This window comes from Pyrus communis, chromosome 14 (genome assembly GCF_963583255.1).
Source record: "Pyrus communis chromosome 14, drPyrComm1.1, whole genome shotgun sequence".
Taxonomy (NCBI): domain Eukaryota; kingdom Viridiplantae; phylum Streptophyta; class Magnoliopsida; order Rosales; family Rosaceae; genus Pyrus; species Pyrus communis.
Window position 1 is genome coordinate 21548759 of NC_084816.1, and position 18771 is coordinate 21567529.

The following is an 18771-nucleotide window of genomic DNA, read 5'->3' on the forward strand; positions in this document are numbered from 1 at the left end:
TCTCAATTGGGATATTGGAGGACCCCTCGACTTCTAATGTGTGGTTATGGTTGTTTTCTAATGTTGCAAAAGCTGCTTTTCCATCTAATGAAGCATAATTTTTTAAAGGAAGTTTTAACAAAAAGCTTACAATACTGTTCATTTTAATGAAAAACCATATTTTTACACTAAAAAGTCAATTCTGGTACTATTCATTTTACCCTTTATTTTGTCCTTATCGTTAAAACTCAAAATTTTCAAACCCTTTTCATTAGTTTTCTTTTTTTTAAATGCAGAGACTCGAGATCCTGCTATATATATGAAGACAAAAAGCATTGAGCTGCAGCAAGCCTTCAAACACAATGGCTCATGGCTTCCTTCTCATGATCCTCTTATTCACGTCCATTATATCTCCTAATATCCATGCATGCAACCAAAATGATCATAGCTCTCTCTTGTCCTTCAACCTCACTCTATACTCTCCTCCTTTAAATTGGAATTCTGTTAATTGCTGTAGTTGGGAAGGCATCACGTGTAATCCGGAAGGTCGGGTCATCAATTTGCTCTTACCCTCGGAACGGCTCGACGGAGTTATTTTTACCTCGTCATCCTCACTTGCAAACCTCACGCATCTCACCCACTTGAATCTCTCCAGCAATTCACTTCACGGTTCACTCAAAAATAAACTCTTTGAGTCCTTGAATTCTCTTAAGATTCTTGATTTGAGCTATAACCTTCTTTCTGGAGAGCTACCTTTGTCTCTAACATCCGGCAACATCCGGACACTCGATTTGTCAAGCAATCACTTCCATGGTCCAATTCCATCTTCGTTCTTCATGCATGCTTGGAATTTGACAAGTTTCAACGTCAACAACAATTCCTTCTCCAGGTACATCCCATCCTCTATATGTCTCCATTCTAACCCCTTGATTAAAGTGTTGGATTTTTCCTCAAACCAATTCAGTGGCAACATTTACCTCGGTTTTGGGAGGTGTTCCGAGTTGCAGATTTTTCATGCTGGTCACAATAATCTCTCAGGGCTACTTCCAGAAGATATCTATAATGCTATCAAACTCGAAGAAGTTGCAATACCTCTAAATTCACTATATGGAGGCATTAGTGATAAAATTGTCAACCTCACCAACCTCGCAATCCTTGACCTCTCCTTCAATCAACTATGCGCAGTGCTCCCTCTCCGTTTGGGGAAGCTCTCCAGGTTAAAAATCGTAATGCTCAATTTCAACGACCTGCAAGGCCCGTTGCCCCAATCTTTGATGAATTGCACCAACCTTGTAGAACTACGTTTGGGACAAAATAACTTGGAAGGAAACATTGCGAAGCTTAATTTCTCTAAACGTGTTGAGCTTACCAAACTTGACCTGTATAGGAACAAGTTCATTGAACAATCTAGAGGGGCAAATACAATCCGAGATTCTTTCGTTGAACTCTCTGTCCTTCCTCTCTCTTAGTGACATGGAAAATGTCACTGGAGCAATGAAGATGTTGATGCATTGCAAAAGTCTTCGAGCACTAATCCTTTCATATTCCTTTAAAGGTGAAGGAATGCCATCTGACGATGACATGGTTCGTTTTGATGGATTTCAAAATCTTCGAATTTTTACCCTGCTGTTTTGTGATCTCACCGGTCGACTACCTCATGGTTAGCAAAGCTAAAGAGTCTAGTGATCTTGAGTCTGCAAGGTAACAAAATCACAGGGACAATTCCTAGCTGGCTGGGGACTGATCTACCAAGACTTTTTCAAATAAACTTGGCAATCAACCTTATTTCAGGTGAATTTCCAAAAGAACTTTTGTAGAGTACCGGCGTTGGTACATGAACCTGTTGCAGCTCAAGCAGACCATTATGAACTCGAATTGCCTCTTTACACGGTCGCACACAGCTTACCCCGCAGATTGTCTAACTTTCATCCAATGATAGATCTCTCTATCAACAACATTACCGGTAATATACCGCCTGAGATTGGCCAACTGCAGCTTCTCCAAGTGTTGCGTCTAGACGAGAACAACTTCTCCGGCAACATTCCAGATCAAATGTCTAACCTTAAGAACTTAGAATATTTGGATCTCTCCACGAATCACTTGTCCGGAAAAATCCCATCGTCTCTGGCGAGCCTTAATTTCTTAAAGGGAATTGATATCTCGTACAATAATCTCGAAGGTCCAATCCCAACAAGCACTCAGCTCCAAAGCTTTGAAGCTTCTGCATTTGAGGGGAATCCAAAACTTTGCGGTGCACCGCTTCCAAATGAGTTTCGTATGGATGCGCATGGTAGGAATAACCGCGATGATGAGGACGATGGGCATCGACTACCATGGTTCTATATTTCAGCTGTGTTCGGGTTTATTTTCGGATTCTGGGGAGTATTTGGTTCTTTGATCGTAAAGAAGACATGGAGATATGCGTACTTTCAGTTCACAAACAATGTACAGGATAGGCTCCATGTCATGTTAGCAGTGCGCATGAATAGGATGAAACGATGGCTTAGCTAAATAAAGTTCTTTGTTTTTTCTCGGTTACATTTGAGGGCTTCGAATATAAACCTATGTTATGTATTTTATTTTATAATAAACGTCCCTATGCTATCGAAGTTATTGCTTTGTAAATGACTCGTAATTCGTAATTCACAAATCCCTCTCATATCCCTCCCACATCTCCAATCCCCTCTAAATTGGTCTCGATTCCTTGAGACTTGGAAATCCCTCACCCCAAATATAGCCAAAAGAAGTCAAAAATTTGATTCAGGGACCAAACTGAGAATCGGGTTACCAAATTGACAACGTAACATGACATTTTTCTAGCAAAATAACATCATCACGAAAATATGCAAAAACCAATGTGAGAGGATAGCATGCAAAAACTGTAAGATTATCCCAAGGATCTAACAGCATGGTATTCGGATCACAGAAGAAAAAATATGCAGACCATATTCATATATGCATGTTGCATAGCATTAATGACATGCATATATATGATGACACGCCCCGACCTCGAGGTCCTACGGACATCGAGATGGTCACGTGCTGGCCGACACCTGAAGGGTGACGAAAGCCAATTAATTTAAACAAAAACTAAGAAATAATCTAAAGTACACAATAAAGGCTAAACACACAAATAAAAGTTCAACTTCTAAGTATTGAAATTAGGTAATACACAACACGTCCAGAGCATAAGTCTAACACAGAGTACAAGCAGAACTAAGATAGAGAAGTGCTATTACAATAGATGGCGAAACAGAGCGAATATAACACAAAATCACTGGTAGGGGAACGCCTCGTAGCTCAGGTCGTATTCCTCGTTCCTAGGTCCTGAAGGGGGCGCAAAACAAACATGAGTGGACCAAGTTGATATATATATATATATAATAAAACAGTTATCAACATACTAACCCCCAGGTTTTATGAAAACACATATATAATGAGAAACATAGGTTTTCCGAAACCTAGCATGTCGTACAATGTCTCAAATCATAATTTGCATAAAATAATAAACACTAGTGAATGTCCGATATAACTCTTCAGGCCCCATGCCGGCTCCCCGTCTCTGAGCAGACAGTCAAAGGAAAATACACTTCAGGCCCCTTGCCGGCTCCACGTCTCTAAGCAGACAGTCAGAGGAAAACACACTCCAGGCCCTATGCCAACACCAAACCGTCGCCCGGGACGAACCGGATCTATCCCTACGTCCCGTAGCGAAAATGACCACTAGGTAAGTACAAAACCAGTGAACATACATATATTGAAAATCAACTTCATAGTATAAAGTCATCCATCATCTATACTATAAAGAAGTGTTCTAAACATGTTCTAAATATCATATCGTCATCCATCAGATATTCTATAAGAACATGGGTTATAGGAAAAATAATATAATTCAAACTAGCCTCAATAAGCATGTTATTTCGTAAAACGTTTCATAAAACATAATCATCAAATCATGCTTTTCATGTATGCAATTCTACCATTAAAACATGCATTTTTTTTAAGGGGTCCACTTACCGTACACCAATGGTGCAAGCCGTACCAACCAGGAATAACGGAATCACTGCTAAGAATCGCACCTAAACACACAATTGATACTTTCAGTCAAACTCTACTCAAACGATTGAATTTGAGAAAACGAACATCGGAAACGGGTTTAGAACGTCGAAATTAGCCAAGGAGGGTCCCCGCACGAAAACTCAAAAAGTCAACGGTCAAAGTCAATGTTGACCGTTTACTGGTCAAAGTCAAAAGTCAACGCTGACCATTAACCCAGTCAACGTCAACGGGTCAGGGTCAACGGGTAAGGGTCACGGGTCACGGGTCACGGGTCAGGGTCAATGGGTTTGGGCTTTAGGGTTTGGGTTAGGATAATTGGGTTTAGGTTTTAGGTGGGCTGGGTTTGGGTTTGAAACCATATGGCCCAAAGGCCCAATTAAAAAGGGTAATGGGTTTGGCTAACAGGCCCTAAGGCCCAATTAAAAAGGGTAATGGGTTTGGCTAACAGGCCCTAAGGCCTTTGGGTTTTTAAAGAAACAAAAATAAAAACAAAAAAAGAAAGGGTTAGGGTTTTGGGCCAAAGACCAAAACAGGCCTAAAGCCCGTGGGGGGTGGAGAACGGCCCGAAGGCCTGGGTGCACCGGAGAAGGACGCCGGAGCTTTCACAGCTCCGGCCAACGCCAAACATGCAACCTAGACCCTGATCTAGGTACCAAAATGAAGCACTAGACGAGAGGAGTAGTTTTATACCTTTGGTTCGCTGTGAAACGGCCTGTGGTGGCCTGAAAACCCTTGGAAACCACACAACTCGCCGGAAATTTGGGTGAGCCTTCACCCGTGCCAAAAACACCACAAAACCTTGGAAATAAAGAACCCACTCTCAGTAAACACATCTAGGCCACGTCTAACATGAAGAAAAAGGAAGAAACAAGGCTTACCCAACCGAAAAAAATAACAAAACTCGCCGGAGGTGCTCGTGTCCTCCCGGCGCCGCGAGCAGGGGGGAGAGAGAGAGATGCAGTTGAATGGTGACGATGGTGACTCTCCCTGAGCTGGTGCAACTGTGGGTGTGTGTGTGTGTGTGTGCACTTTCACGGTGAAGAAGAAGGAGAGAAATGGGAGAGTTTCGAAGGAGAGAAGAAAGGTGCAGACAAAACAAGACAAAAGAAAGGAAAAGAAGAAAAAGAAAAAGAGGGAAGAAAGAAAGGGCGTCACGGCAGGTGGGGGGGGCAAAAGAGAAAAAGGGAAGGGAGTTGGGGTGCTGCCACGTGGCAGCCTAGGGATAGGATAAGAATTTAAATTTTTTAGATCTTGATTAGGTGACAAATTGAGGACTAAAGTGATAATTCTATAAATTTTTAGGGAGAATTACAGAATTATCCTTATAAGCAGGGGCGGGTGTAACATATGATCGTGAAATACTTACCTGTCGCCATGAGTGCTTTTGGTGCAAAGTTGAAGAAGTCTTCTACTTCCAATACCTCTTTATGAATTATACTATCGAAATAGGTTTGTAGTTTTGTGATTCGAACGGTATGGAAGTAGGGACTGCTTCTTGGTTATATATCTAGGATTTCTATCAATTCCACCCTATTAACGGAAAGGATATCCACCCTAATATCCTCTAATCAAATCAGAGTCCCTTCATGACTCTCATTCCTTGTATTATCCTAATAAAAGGCCCTAAATTGATTGCAAGTAATTAGGACTCCAATATGTTTATTCCTTTAAGGTTCCGAGAATCATGAAAGATTTCATTAACTTGATTGCCAAGTCAACTAATCTCTCAAAGATCCTTGGCATAATTCATTGCCATTCACAAATGATTTTACATTCTCCCACTTGCATGTCAATGAGAACCCCTTAATGAGATAAAAATATATGGTGATCACTAGAGTCCACTAAAATATGCAATCATGCCCTTTTACAGTAACCTGTCACCCTTGAAATTAAGTGCAGAACCAAGGAAATAAAAATACAAATGAAATTGTATTTTTCCTCCATGATCACATAAACACTTATCTCAAAGGTATTGTGTTACTAATGAGATCATGATGTATAGAACTAGCAGTCAAAATTCCAGTTCCCTATAATACAAACTGATTCATCCATTAGTACAAAATTATATGTCAAAGAAATTTCAAATATTAATTCTTCAATCCAATAGTCAAATAACAATCCAAAATAACTTGAAAGAAACAACTATCAATCAATCGAGTGCTTACTCCCACTCATTAATTGAATCAAAAGACTCTCTAATGCCCATATTGTGAACATGCCGTTTAAAGACTCCCACTAATAAAGCCTTTGTCATTGGATCAGCTGTCATAATCTCAGTGTTGATGTGTTGAATATCCACTGTTCCTTTTCTCACTTCATCTCTAACTTTTAAACTTTTAGATACTTTATGTCCATCACCATCAGTCTACAAGCTAACGATCTTTTGTTGTTTTTCGAAAAGAATACTGATGCCTTGTTGTCGCAGTATATCCTTAGTGGTTTCTCAATATTATCAATGACCCTTAGTTCCTTCACCATATTTCTCAACCAAATAGCTTGTTTAGTTGCTGCATAACATCCGATAAATTCAGCTTCCATAGTGGAAGATGCAATAGTGCTTTGTTTTGCACTCTTCCACGAGACAGCTCCGCCTGCGAGTAAGAAAATATAACTGTTGGTTGATTTTCTGTCATCCACACATCCAGCCAAATCCGAATCTATGTATGCCACTAACTGCAGGTTATCAACATAGCTATAAGTCAACATGTAGTCCATTGTCCTCTTCAAATACCTGAGAACTTTCTTGGCTGCAATCCAATGAGCTGTACCAGAATTTGATTGAAATCTTCCTAACACACTCACTGCAAATGCCAAGTCAGGCCTAATGCACACTTGAGCATACATTAAACTGCCAACTAAAGATGCATAGGGCTTGTCCTTCATGCTTTCCTTCTCCAACTCATTTTTGGAACTTTGTTCAGTACTCATTTTATCCCCTTTTCCAATAGGCAAGTCTCCACTGGAGCACTTTTTCATGTTATATCTTCTGATGACTCTGTCAATGTATTTTTTTTGAGAAAGACCAAGGACTCTTATGTTACGATCTCGTATTCTTTCAATGCCGAGCACAAACTGAGCTTCACCCAAATCTTTCATATCAAAGTTTTGTCAACAGTTTCTTGGTTGCATGTAACAATGATATATCTGAGCTTGCCAATTGTATATCATCGACATATAAAACCAAGAATATAAACTTAGAGTCACTGACCTTCAAATACACACATTCATCCATCCTGTTTTCCTGAAAACCTGTTGCTGTCATAACTTGATCAAACTTCTTGTTCCACTGTCTTGAAGCTTGTTTTAGCCCATAAATGGACTTGTTTAATTTGCAGACCAATGATTCCTTCCCCCTTTCAACAAATCCTGGTGGTTGTGCCATGTAAATGTCTTCCTTCAAGTCTCCAAGGAAGGCAGTCTTGACATCCGTTTGATGAAGCTCGAGATCAAAGTGTGCCGTAAGAGCTAGAATAACTCTCACGGAATCCTTGGTTGACACTGAAGAAAAGGTTTCATTGTAATCGAATCCTTCTCTCTGAGTAAATCCTTTAGCCACCAATCTTGCTTTATGTTCGTCAATTTGTCCCTGAGAGTCTTTTTTTGTTTTGTAGACCCATTTACAGCCTACCACTTTTGTAACATGCTGATCATTTGGGACTAAGGTCCATACATTATTTTTGTGCATCGAGTGCAGTTCTTCTTCCATAGCTGCATACCATAGCTTTGATCTAGCACTCGAGACTGCTTGATTGAAAGAGGTAGGATCATCATCATCTCCTATATTATGCTCAGCTTCATTGAGGTACACAAAGTCTAAGGAAATGTTAGCTTTTCGATTACTTTGAGATCTTCTTATATTCTGTGCTTCCTGTTGAACTTCAGTTGGTATATGGAATGATGCAGCTGCTGCCTCATTGAATGCAGTAGATAGTGATGCTGTGGTGACCTTAGTTAGTGCAGGCATATTTGCATTATCAGTGTAGTCAGGAAGCATTGCCGCACTCTTGAAAATTAACTGTCACTTTGGAGCAGCATTGGTTGAGATATTTCAGTAACTTGGACAGTGGTTTCTTGGAGATCAAGTAATGGTAGACTTGTTTCTTCAAAGTCAGGTGCTACTCTTATTGAATCGCAGATGGAGCTTTCTTCGATAAATTTGGCATTATTAGTCTTCATAATGCGAGTGCTAGAATTGGGACAATAAAATCTGAATCCTTTAGACTTATCTGGATAGCTAATAAACCAACAGCTAGTTGTTCTTGGATCCAACTTCTTCTAATTAGGGTTATGGAACCTGGCCTCAGCTTTACATCCCCACACATGGAAGTGATGAAAGCTAGGTTTTCTCCCCGTCCAGCATTCAAAAGGCACCAACTTTACTGACTTACTTGGAACACGGTTCAAAATGCAATTAGAAGTCTTCAATGCTTCTCCCCAAAGAAAACTCGGCAGCAATGAGTGTGCAAGCATTGATCGAACCATGTCCTTGAGAGTTTTGTTCTTTCTTTCTACCACTCCATTTTGGTGTGGAGTTCCAGGGGTTGTGTACTGAGCACTAATGCCATTTTGTTCAAGGTAAGTTGCAAAAGGTCCCTTATGCTGTCTAGTTTCAGTATACCTGCCAAAATACTCACCACCTCTATCGGATCTCACAATCTTAATTCATTTTTCAAGTTGTTTTTCAACCTCCAAATGAAATATTTTAAAACAATCAAGTGCTAAAGACTTATTAGAAATCAAAAACACATATGAAAACCTTGAAAAATCATCAATAAAAGTGATGTAATAACTGTTCCCACAGATTGTTTTATTTGGAAATGGTCCACAGATATCAGTATGAATTATTTCTAGCAAGTTTTGACTTCTATTTGAACCTAACTTTCTTGTATTCGTATGTTTTCCCTTAAAACAGTCAATACACTCCTTGAAATCACTGAAATCTAACTGTGGCAATAAGTGTTGTTGAGAAAGTGCTAACAATCTTTCTTTTGAAATGTGTCCCAATCTTTTATGCCAAAGTATTGATGATTTTTCAGAAGTTATCTTGCTTTTAGAACCGTTTAGTGACACATTAAAACACTCATTGTAATAACTACAATCCATTTGCCACATGTCAGTTTTGAGAAATGCACTGCCAAGCAAGGTGTTGATATTATGTGAATGGAAAAACTTTACACTTTCATTGTCTCCAACAAAGGTAATTCCTGACTCAACTAACTTTGATGTTGAAATTAAACTCCTTCGCATTGAAGGTACAAATAAAACTGGACTTAAATTCAAAATAAAACCAGACGCTAAAAGCAACTTGACACTGCCAACAGACTCCATAGCCACCTTGCTCTCATTTCCCACAAAAACGTTGTAGACGTCATTGTTTACCTCCCTTGTTTCCCCCTGCAAAGAATTGGTTATGTGGATGGAGCATCCAGTGTCAAACCACCAGCTTTGAAGGGGAATAAAAACTAAATTTGACTCAACACAAACAAAAACATTGATACTTTTACGTTTCTTAACAAGCCAGTTTTTGAAACCAATGCAATTCTTCCTCATATGGCCTGTTTCTTTGCAGAAATAACACTCTTTTTCTTTATCAATTTCAGTGTTCACAGGTTTAAGTTTGTGAGATCCTTTAAAAGTGTTAGTATTCTTAATTGAAGGGAAAGAATTGACCTTTTTCTTCTTGTTGGCAGCATTCACAGGACTAGCATTTAGAGCCTTTGTGCCTTTTTCAGTTTGAACAAAATGCACTTCTACAGTCTTATCAATTTTAAGCCTGTCTTCTTCTTGAGCACAGATTGAGATTAACTCGTCAATGCCCCACTTGTCTTTCGAAGTGTTATAGGACACCTTGAGCTGACCATATTTTGCAGGTAGTGAATTCAGTGCCATATGCACTGATCAGTTACAGCCACTTCAAGGTCTTTGAGTTTTTGAGCAAGGTCTGCCATTTTGACAATGTGCTCACGCACACTCCCAACTCCATCGAAATTCATGGAAGTGAGTTGAGTAAGAAAGGTGCCAGCCTCAGCCTTTTCTGATTCTTTGAATTTTTCCCCAATAGCAGCAAGAAAAGCCTTAGCATTGGTATGCTTTGGGATTCCTCCTTTCACTGACTGAGCCATGGCCTTTTTCATTATCATCATTAACATCCTATTTGCTCTTTCCCGTCTTTCAAACTTGACTCTTTGATCTGCAATGCTTGCATCAGTGATTGCTGCAGGCTGATCTTCTCTCAAAGCCAAATCCAGGTCCATCAGTCCCAGCACTATTTCAATGTCCTCTTTCCACTTCTTAAAATTCAAACCAGTCAATGTTTCAATATTGGTAAAATTGAGTGACGTGGTATGAGGTACTACATCCAGCGAACAAGCAATTTATGAATATTTGATATAAATTTTATGACAGATATAGAGAAGAACCTTAATACAAGTTTCCTCATTTCTTCAACAGCATATAAACACAACAACATCTTTGGACTGAAGTTGCTTATATTAGTTTTGCATAATCCAAACATAGAACACAAGGGCAACATATATATATATATATATATATATATATATATCCAACACTTTTGAGCAGATGGATTACATAATCTTGTCATTTCCATGCTCCATTATACACTAACTCATTTGAATTTCAACAATAGTAATTAAACACCTATAGGCAGATTAATAATTTCAAATTTATCAAATGAGTCAGGTCCAATCATTTGGACAACAAGCAATCAAAGCACACTAAACACTTTTGAGCAGATTAGCCATTTTGATTCTTGTAATCAATTTTACATTATATTCATCAGTATAACATTGATGAACAAATGTTCTTCTAGCCAGGTTATGACCCATGTTCTTTACTTCTTTCTTTTTCGTTTATATCTGTCGATGGTTAAAACAGCAGCAATATATATGCAACTTCATAGTTTATGCATGAAGATTACAGGACAATATCATCAACCCAGCGGAAGTTTATTATCACAGGAATCTATCATCCCCGGATCATATCTGTAAGACCTAATATTGAACCCTAACCACACTATGTGGCTCTGATACCACATGTAAAATTATCCCAAGGATCTAACAGCATGGTATTAGGATCACAGAGGAAACAATATGCAGACCATATTCACATATGCATGTTGCATGGCAAATGACATGCATATATATGATCGTGAAATACTTACCTGTCTCAATGAGTGCTTCTGGTGCAAAGTTGAAGAAGTCTTCTACTTCCAATACCTCTTTATGAATTATACTAGCGAAATAGGTTTGTAGTTTTGTGATTCGGACGGTATGGAAGCAGGGACTGCTTCTTGGTTACATATCTAGGGTTTCTATCGATTCTACCCTATTAACGGAAAGGATATCCACCCTAATATTCTCTAATCAAATCAGAGTCCCCTCATGACTCTCATTCCTTGTATTCTCCTAATAAAAGGCCTTAAATTGATTGCAAGTAATTAGGACTCCAATATGTTTATTCCTTTAAGGTTCCGAGAATCATGAAAGATTTCATTAACTTGATTGCCAAGTCAACTAATCTCTCAAAGATCCTCGGCATAATTCATTGCCATTCACAAATGATTTTACAAAAACAATCTAGAAAAGAATAGCAACACATAATCTTCACAGAGGACTGCAAATTAACATGTTCCATTTAACAAGGATCCCCATGCAGTCTGCTTTCTGTCAATATGTGCACTACCTGAAAGAACTCATACCGCGCAACAAAGTACAGACACGACTAATCGCATAAGATATGACCTTGAAAGTGTAATCATATTTGGATAAAATGCAACAAGGTTCCGACCACAGCAATATGCCAAACGAAATATCATTCAAGACCAGCAGCATTGCAACCTACAGCCCATCTCGAGCAACCTCCTCGTTTATCTACAACATGCCTACAAGACTCATCATACTGCAACTGGCCTCAAGCTTAGTAATGGTTTGGACCAGGATTGACTCCAACATCCCTGTCTGGCATGTAGTTATTCTGGTATTGTCCAGGATCATTCCGTCCTGCATTAGGAGGTGGAGCCATGTTCTTTGGTGGCACCCCTCTCCGGTTATTGGGAGGCATCTGATTGTAGTTGTTAGGCGGCATCTAATTGTGGCTGTTGGGGGGCGCCTGATTATAGCTGATTAGTGGCCCAGAATTCCAGTTGTTGCTTGGCTGGGGATTATTGTAGTTGTTTGGTGGACCCATGTTGGGAGGCGGCATTGGAGTCCTGTTGGGGGTGGAGGACCCATGTTGGGAGATATTGGAGCCCTGTTAGGGGGTGGAGGACCCATGTTGGGGGACATTGGACCCCTGTTGGGGGGTGGAGGACCCATGTTGGCAAGTCCAGGTCCTGAATTTGGCCCAGCTTGATTAGGCATAGGAGATGGACCCATATTCTAAAAATCACGATTCTGCATATTTTACCTTCTCCTTTCAAAGTTCCTTGATCTGTCAAAGTTACTAGGTCTGTCATTACGTCTGTTTCTCCCATTTGCTCGACTATTGTTTCTTATCCATTCCTCATGGTACTTGGGATCATATGGCACTGCTTGGCCATTAATAAAAGGTTAACCTGCCAAAACAAACAAGAAAGCAGACAAATCATGAATAAAAGAATTTTCCTCGTTAACTTAGTTGAAAAGGCTATACAATGTAGAAAAAACACACGCTGTTTAATATTACTATAACACTTAGTACCCGGACCACAATTCTTGGGAGTACAGAAATTTTGAAATGAAAATTACCGTGGATCATTTTTTTTCGGATGCAATCGACACACGAAACTGGTTAGTTCAAAATTATGATATTTTACATGAAAACACTATACTCAATACTGACTAGGGTTGCAGAAAGCCTTCAACAGGGGTTTTTATATTTCACCGGTTCTACACGCCACTAGCACTGCTGCCACATCAACTGCCTAATAACTTTCATCGGTAACAGTCTAGAGCCTCAAACTATCCTTTGTCAGAAAAAATAAAGAAATAAACCTAAAATCAAAATAGCATCAGACTGCCAGAGCGATTACGGAATGAGACTTATGACTTAAATGAATCAATTGCTATAAATAATTTGTTCTTCTTTGAAATGCAACTTGAAGAAACATGCATATATGTACCTCCATAATCTTTGTTTTTAACATCTAAGTAAGAATCAGGAACCTCCATAATCTTTGTTCTTATGGGTTGTCGTTATAATATCTAGCAACATTTTCACTTCTACTCATGCCAATCAAACACAATTTCTAAATTAGCCCCTTTATCACCGCGAACAAACCACCACCTCGTCCACGCCAAGAATCCACCAGACAACAGTAATAACCACCCCAGTCCCTGACCGTCGAATTAATCAGCGACGCCCCATCTCTTCTCCCTCTTCCTATCTTTTTTTCTCATATTTCCTCGATTTCTCTACTCTTACTTCGACATGGAAGCCGAAGGATGTTCGGCGGCAACTCAACCTCAAATCGGTGTGTCCAACCCCGTTCTAATTATGTTGAAGTGGTCGGCCTTCCTGTGTTCTTATCCTTTATGTCGTGCTCTGTGAGTGGCTAAGTCTCCAAAGTACATACTAACATGGTAGGTACATAATTGCACACAAAATTTGACTTCTATGTAGCGCCGAGTCCAAGGCAAAGACGTGTTCTTCACTCGGACGTGTTTGGGGCCGGCGTTTGAAATGGAAACGGTTGCAGCTCGTCCCTGAATCAAAATTTGTCTACTCTTACTTCGACATGGAAGCCGAAGGATGTTAGGCGGCAACTCAACCTCAAATTGGTGTGTCCAACCCCGTTCTAATTATGCTGAAGTGGTCGGCCTTCCTGTGTTCTTATCCTTTATGTCGTGCTCTGTGAGTGGCTGAGTCCCCAAAGTACATACTAACATGGTACATAATTGCACACAAAATTTGACTTCTATGTAGCGCCGAGTCCAAGGTAAAAACGCGTTCTTCACTCGGACGTGTTTGGGGCCGGCATTTGAAATGGAAACGGTTGCAGCTCGTCCCTGAATCAAAATTTGTCTACTCTTACTTCGACATGGAAGCCGAAGGATGTTCGACGGCAACTCAACCTCAAATCGGTGTGTCCAACCCCGTTCTAATTATGCTAAAGTGGTCGGCCTTCCTGTGTTCTTATCCTTTATGTCGTGTTCTGTGAGTGGCTGAGTCCCCAAAGTACATACTAACATGGTACATAATTGCACACAAAATTTGACTTCTATGTAGCGCCGAGTCCAAGGTAAAGACGCGTTCTTCACTCGGACGTGTTTGGGGCCGGCATTTGAAATGGAAACGGTTGCAATCGTCCCTGAATCAAAATTTGTCTACTCTTACTTTGACATGGAAGCCGAAGGATGTTCGGCGACAACTCAACCTCAAATCGGTGTGTCCAACCCGTTCTAATTGTGCTGAAGTGGTCGGTTTTCCTGTGTTCTTATCCTTTATGTCGTGCTCTATGGGTGGCTGAGTCCCTATAGTACATACTAACATGGTACATAATTGCACACAAAATTTGACTTCTATGTAGCGCCGAGTCCAAGGCAAAGACGCGTTCTTCACTTGGACGTGTTTGGGGACAGCGTTTGAAATGGAAACGGTTGAGGGAGAAATTTTTTATTTCATGGGTAGAAAGCATAGCAGAGGCGGCTGGTTTGGTATTGATGTGCTTTGAAAAAAAGCTGATTCTGTTATGCTGTGAGAATAAGCAGCTGTGAAATAAAGCAGCAGAGTGTTTAGTAAACTTTTTTGTAAAAGTGTTTTTGAAAAAAAAAACAGTATTATAGTGTTTGGTAAACTTTTATGTAAAACAGATGTGAAAAAAAAACCGATTTTTCAAAGCTGGGTTTTGCACCTTCTTGTTTTTGGCTTTTTTTCACCCAAAACTGTGAAAAAAAACTGAAGCTGAATGTTTACCAAACACAAAAACAGCTCCCAGCTTTTTTCATAATCACCTCAGTACTAAACCAGGTCTAAGTAAGGTGGGAGTGGACAGAAAGAGTTGTGTTGTGGTAGCTATATATGGGAAAATAAAAACAAGAGTTACATCTCCAACAGCTTCAGCACGCTGCAGAAAGAAATAAGCATAGACAAAGGAGATGTCAAAGAAAAGAGCAAAGAAAGAAGAACAAGTTAAAGTAAAAATGGTGGGAAGGCTTGATTGTTAGCGCAGCGAATGAGAAACCAGGGGAGTGTGCTCAAGTTTCTGCATTCATAGGGGCAGAGGAAATAGCGTATGATAACCTCATCCCTTATTTGTTTACAAGGTTTCATGCCAAATGGCCTATATTACAACGAAGCATCGACCTGAAGTGCAATCTTTGTTAAAGATCAATACCAGCCTTTTATATGTAAGGAAAACTAATTAAAATAGTTTAAAAATTTTGAGTTTTAACGATAATGACAAAATAAATGGTAAAATGAATAGTACCAGATTTGATTTTTTAGTATACAAATGTGGTTTTTCGTTAAAGTGAACAGTATCGCGGACTTTTTATTAAAACTCATTTATATATATGAGATACTTGCTATCGTAACTATGAAAGAAGAAAGCAAACAAAGAGATAGTAGCAACCAAAAAAGTAGGCAACCAAGTAAAAAAGTGAGAAGTTTTGTAAGTGAGTAGTCATTGAATTTTATTTTTCGGATTTGGCTTCTATTTTCCATTTTGGTCACAATTTTATTGATTTGCAACGTTGTGTTGCGGATGTAGAATCTACTGTAGAACCGTAGTCTATCTTCTTCAAGATAAGTTGGACAGCAGCATGACCATATCTTTTCTTTCCTTAGCTAGTGATAGGATTTTTATCACCTACAAAAGTAGAGATAAAAACACTTGAGAGATAAAAACATTTAAAATACTTACAAGAGAACAAGGTAATTGTAGTATAAACGGCTCAAGTAAGGTCATTATAAACATGAATTATTTAAAACAATTTATGCAAAACCCAATCTTAATTAATTACTTGAAACAAAGTTTTGTAAAAAAATTGATTTTAAGACCAAAAACAGAAAAAAAAAAAACGAATTTAATTAAAAATATTAAACAAATCGGCAATGGTAAAATAAACTAAAATAAAATAGTTTTGAAAATTAATTAGGATTCCACCGTCACTTTAACAATTCTTCGTAATTCTTCCAGTTACTTATGAATTGCCCATGCATATTTTGAAAGTTAGGTTTACCTAAAGTATATTCTACTTGGACCTTTAACCTAGAACGTATATCAAACATGCAACATGTCCGAACGTTCGGATCAAATGTGAACATAAAAGACTCAATAAGTTTTATGAAAACCTTTTGAAAAATCATGCAACCCTTAGAGCACTTTCAGCCTAACAAATATCCCTTAGGGGATTATTGATTTAATCCCCTCTTGGGATAGTTGATTTAGTACCAGTTGGTACTGCTTAACTTTAAAAAAAAAAAGGGTATCAAAAAAGCTCCCTGCACTTTTGTGTTTCGTAAACTTCTAAAATCAGTTTTTTTTTTCACAATTTTGGATGAAAAAAAAAAACTGAAAAGCCAAAGCAACAAAAGCTAGCTTTGGAAAACCGAGTTTTGGTGCTTCCACAACTTCTACGAAAACCTAATTTCCCCAAAAGTGCTAAGCCCTTTAAACTTTCAAGCACCCAAAATGACCTTAAACAATTAAATAATTTACACATCTACCAACTGGAAGTCTGGAAGGACGTCCTTTCTCCCATATCTCGTCTGTACACTCCCACACCGACAAACCCACACCAAAACAACACCACCATCTTTTCTGGCAAGACAAGATTAGGATTCAAATTTGGTATTTGCAACGTGGACTTTCCCAGATCATACCACATCATGCGCTCTTCTGTAAGTCCGATTCTACCCCCAAATTCGAAGCTTCGGACATCTGGATCCTCATAAAATGCCCTGCTTCTTCGTATTTCTAAAAATTAGGAGAGCCAGTGACTAATCTGATCTTCATTTTCTTCCAGAATCCCTAACCCTTAAAATTGTAGGTTTGCTCCTCTCTCTCCCTCCCTAAAAAACACTTCAAAACCCACAAACCCAGTGAAAAAGATGAAAGGTTAGGCGGAGAAATGACACAGAAAAATCCAGTAAGGAAGATGAGAGGTTAGACGGAGAAAACAAGGGTAAGATATGTTAGACAGAAAGGAAATAGGGTCTAATTGATGACTCTAGAAATTCTAGAAGGATTCTAAATAAAAAAAGTTATAATAAAGAGTTATAAATAAATAAAAAAAAGGTTATAATAAAAAGTTACAAATAAGAGCAGTTCCACCATGGTGTTTAACCCAGTGGACTGGGGATGGAACAGGGCCAAATAGGCCGAGGGATAAGGTCCAGCGTATGCCAGCCCAAGGGACAGGCCAGGGCCGAGTAACATGCCCGGCAGGGATTGCCAGCCTGAGAGCTCAAAGGCGACCTGACGCAAGGCTGATGTCGCCCAGACGTCAACCACGTATTTTATTTTTTTCTATCAGGCGCGTGGGCTTTAAGCGCGCGTCGTCTGATAAGATTTCAGAAGCGGGGCCCGCAACGCATTCTGAAAATGTTACCGTTAGGAAGCCACGTGGCTTCCCCTCGTCCGTTGGATTTCCAACGGTAACAAAATTTTAAAAACCTTATTTAATTTCAGCCGTTGGATCTCAGATTAACGGTCCACGTTATTCGCCCTTATAAATTAAAAAAAAACAGTTTAAAATTCTGAAATGTTACCGTTGTACCACGTGGCACAATCTGGAGTGTAGGAATTCAATTTTTTTTAATCCAACGGTAGAGATTAATTAGGTGAGTAAAAAAAATTTTAAAAATGTAAAAATTAATAAAAATCCGGAAAAAAAAATTTGAAAAATTAAAAAAAAAAAAATTTACTTTTCTATAAATACCTTATCATTATCTTCTACCTTACACCACAATTTCATATTTTCTCAACTACTTTCAACCACATTCTTATCTTTCTCTCAAAGTTTCAATCCAATTTTTTTCCAACAAAATGACTACTGATGCAGTTACGAATTGGATGCTTTTTGAAGATGTTGCGTTGTGTACTAGCTGAGTTGAAGTTACTCATGATTCTCGTACAGGTAATGAGATGCAGTTGCAAAAAATGTGGAGTCTTATTCATACCAGTTTTCTTGGGAAAACTGGTGGGAAAATAACCAAGGAATCGATGTCCAGTCGTTGAAAACTACTTAGCCAATCATTTAGTACGTGGAGAGACGCATTGGCACATGCTAGTAGTAATCTTCGAAGTGGGGAAAATTTAGCGGATCAGGTAACAATATATTAATTATTTGTTTGTACTATACCCAAATTTACATTATAATTATTTGTTTGTATTATTTATTTGTTAGCTACCTTCATTATAATTATTTGTTTGTATTATTTATTTGTTACCTACTTTCATTGTAATTATTTGTTTGTATTATTTATTTGTTACCTACTTTCATTATAATTATTTATTTTCCCGCATTATGTAGACACTTCAAAAACAATCTTGGTATACTGCCAAATCTAAAAACCACAAGCAATCATTCAACTGGTGGGAATGTTGGAATATTGTCAAAGATTGTCCTAAATTCAGAGTTGTGCCTGTTGGTCCCAAAGTTTTCATGAACAGCACCCCTCTACACTCTATGCCCTATCATTGCTCGCATGTTCGTGAAGATGACGCAAAATAAGTGCCCGAAATGCCCCCTGAACAAGCGTCGGGGTCGACCCATTATCCAATTAGGCCTC

The 18771-nt window shown here is 38.9% G+C and overlaps 3 protein-coding genes and 1 pseudogene across 3 annotated transcripts; 1 reads left to right on the top strand and 3 right to left on the bottom strand.

Moving 5' to 3' along the window:
* Positions 1–341: 341 nt before the first annotated feature.
* LOC137714575 (receptor-like protein 3) lies at positions 342–2490 on the top strand. The gene is made up of 3 exons (XM_068453762.1): positions 342–1360; positions 1449–1563; positions 1771–2490. Exons 1-3 carry the CDS (start codon positions 342–344, stop codon positions 2488–2490), a joined length of 1854 nt encoding a protein of 617 aa, XP_068309863.1.
* A 3876-nt stretch (positions 2491–6366) lies between these two features.
* Positions 6367–7134, bottom strand: LOC137714576 (secreted RxLR effector protein 161-like). The gene has a single exon (XM_068453763.1). The coding sequence runs from the start codon at positions 7132–7134 to the stop codon at positions 6367–6369; it is 768 nt and encodes a 255-aa protein (XP_068309864.1).
* Positions 7135–9917: 2783 nt separating this feature from the next.
* LOC137714577 (uncharacterized) lies at positions 9918–10292 on the bottom strand. Its single transcript, XM_068453764.1, has one exon. It carries the CDS (start codon positions 10290–10292, stop codon positions 9918–9920), a length of 375 nt encoding a protein of 124 aa, XP_068309865.1.
* Positions 10293–11553: 1261 nt separating this feature from the next.
* Positions 11554–13205, bottom strand: LOC137714578 (multiple organellar RNA editing factor 8, chloroplastic/mitochondrial-like; annotated as a pseudogene).
* Between the last annotated feature and the right edge of the window lie 5566 nt (positions 13206–18771).

Bases quoted from the DNA above. Each gene is read 5' to 3' on its own strand.
- LOC137714575 (XM_068453762.1), top strand. From the start codon at position 342: ATGGCTCATGGCTTCCTTCTCATGATCCTCTTATTCACGTCCATTATA. The intron at 1,361-1,448 runs GTATAGGAACAA...CCTCTCTCTTAG, and splicing joins GAGCTTACCAAACTTGACCT to TGACATGGAAAATGTCACTG. The intron at 1,564-1,770 runs GTTCGTTTTGAT...ACCTTATTTCAG, and splicing joins TGCCATCTGACGATGACATG to GTGAATTTCCAAAAGAACTT.
- LOC137714576 (XM_068453763.1), bottom strand. From the start codon at position 7,134: ATGAAAGATTTGGGTGAAGCTCAGTTTGTGCTCGGCATTGAAAGAATA.
- LOC137714577 (XM_068453764.1), bottom strand. From the start codon at position 10,292: ATGGACCTGGATTTGGCTTTGAGAGAAGATCAGCCTGCAGCAATCACT.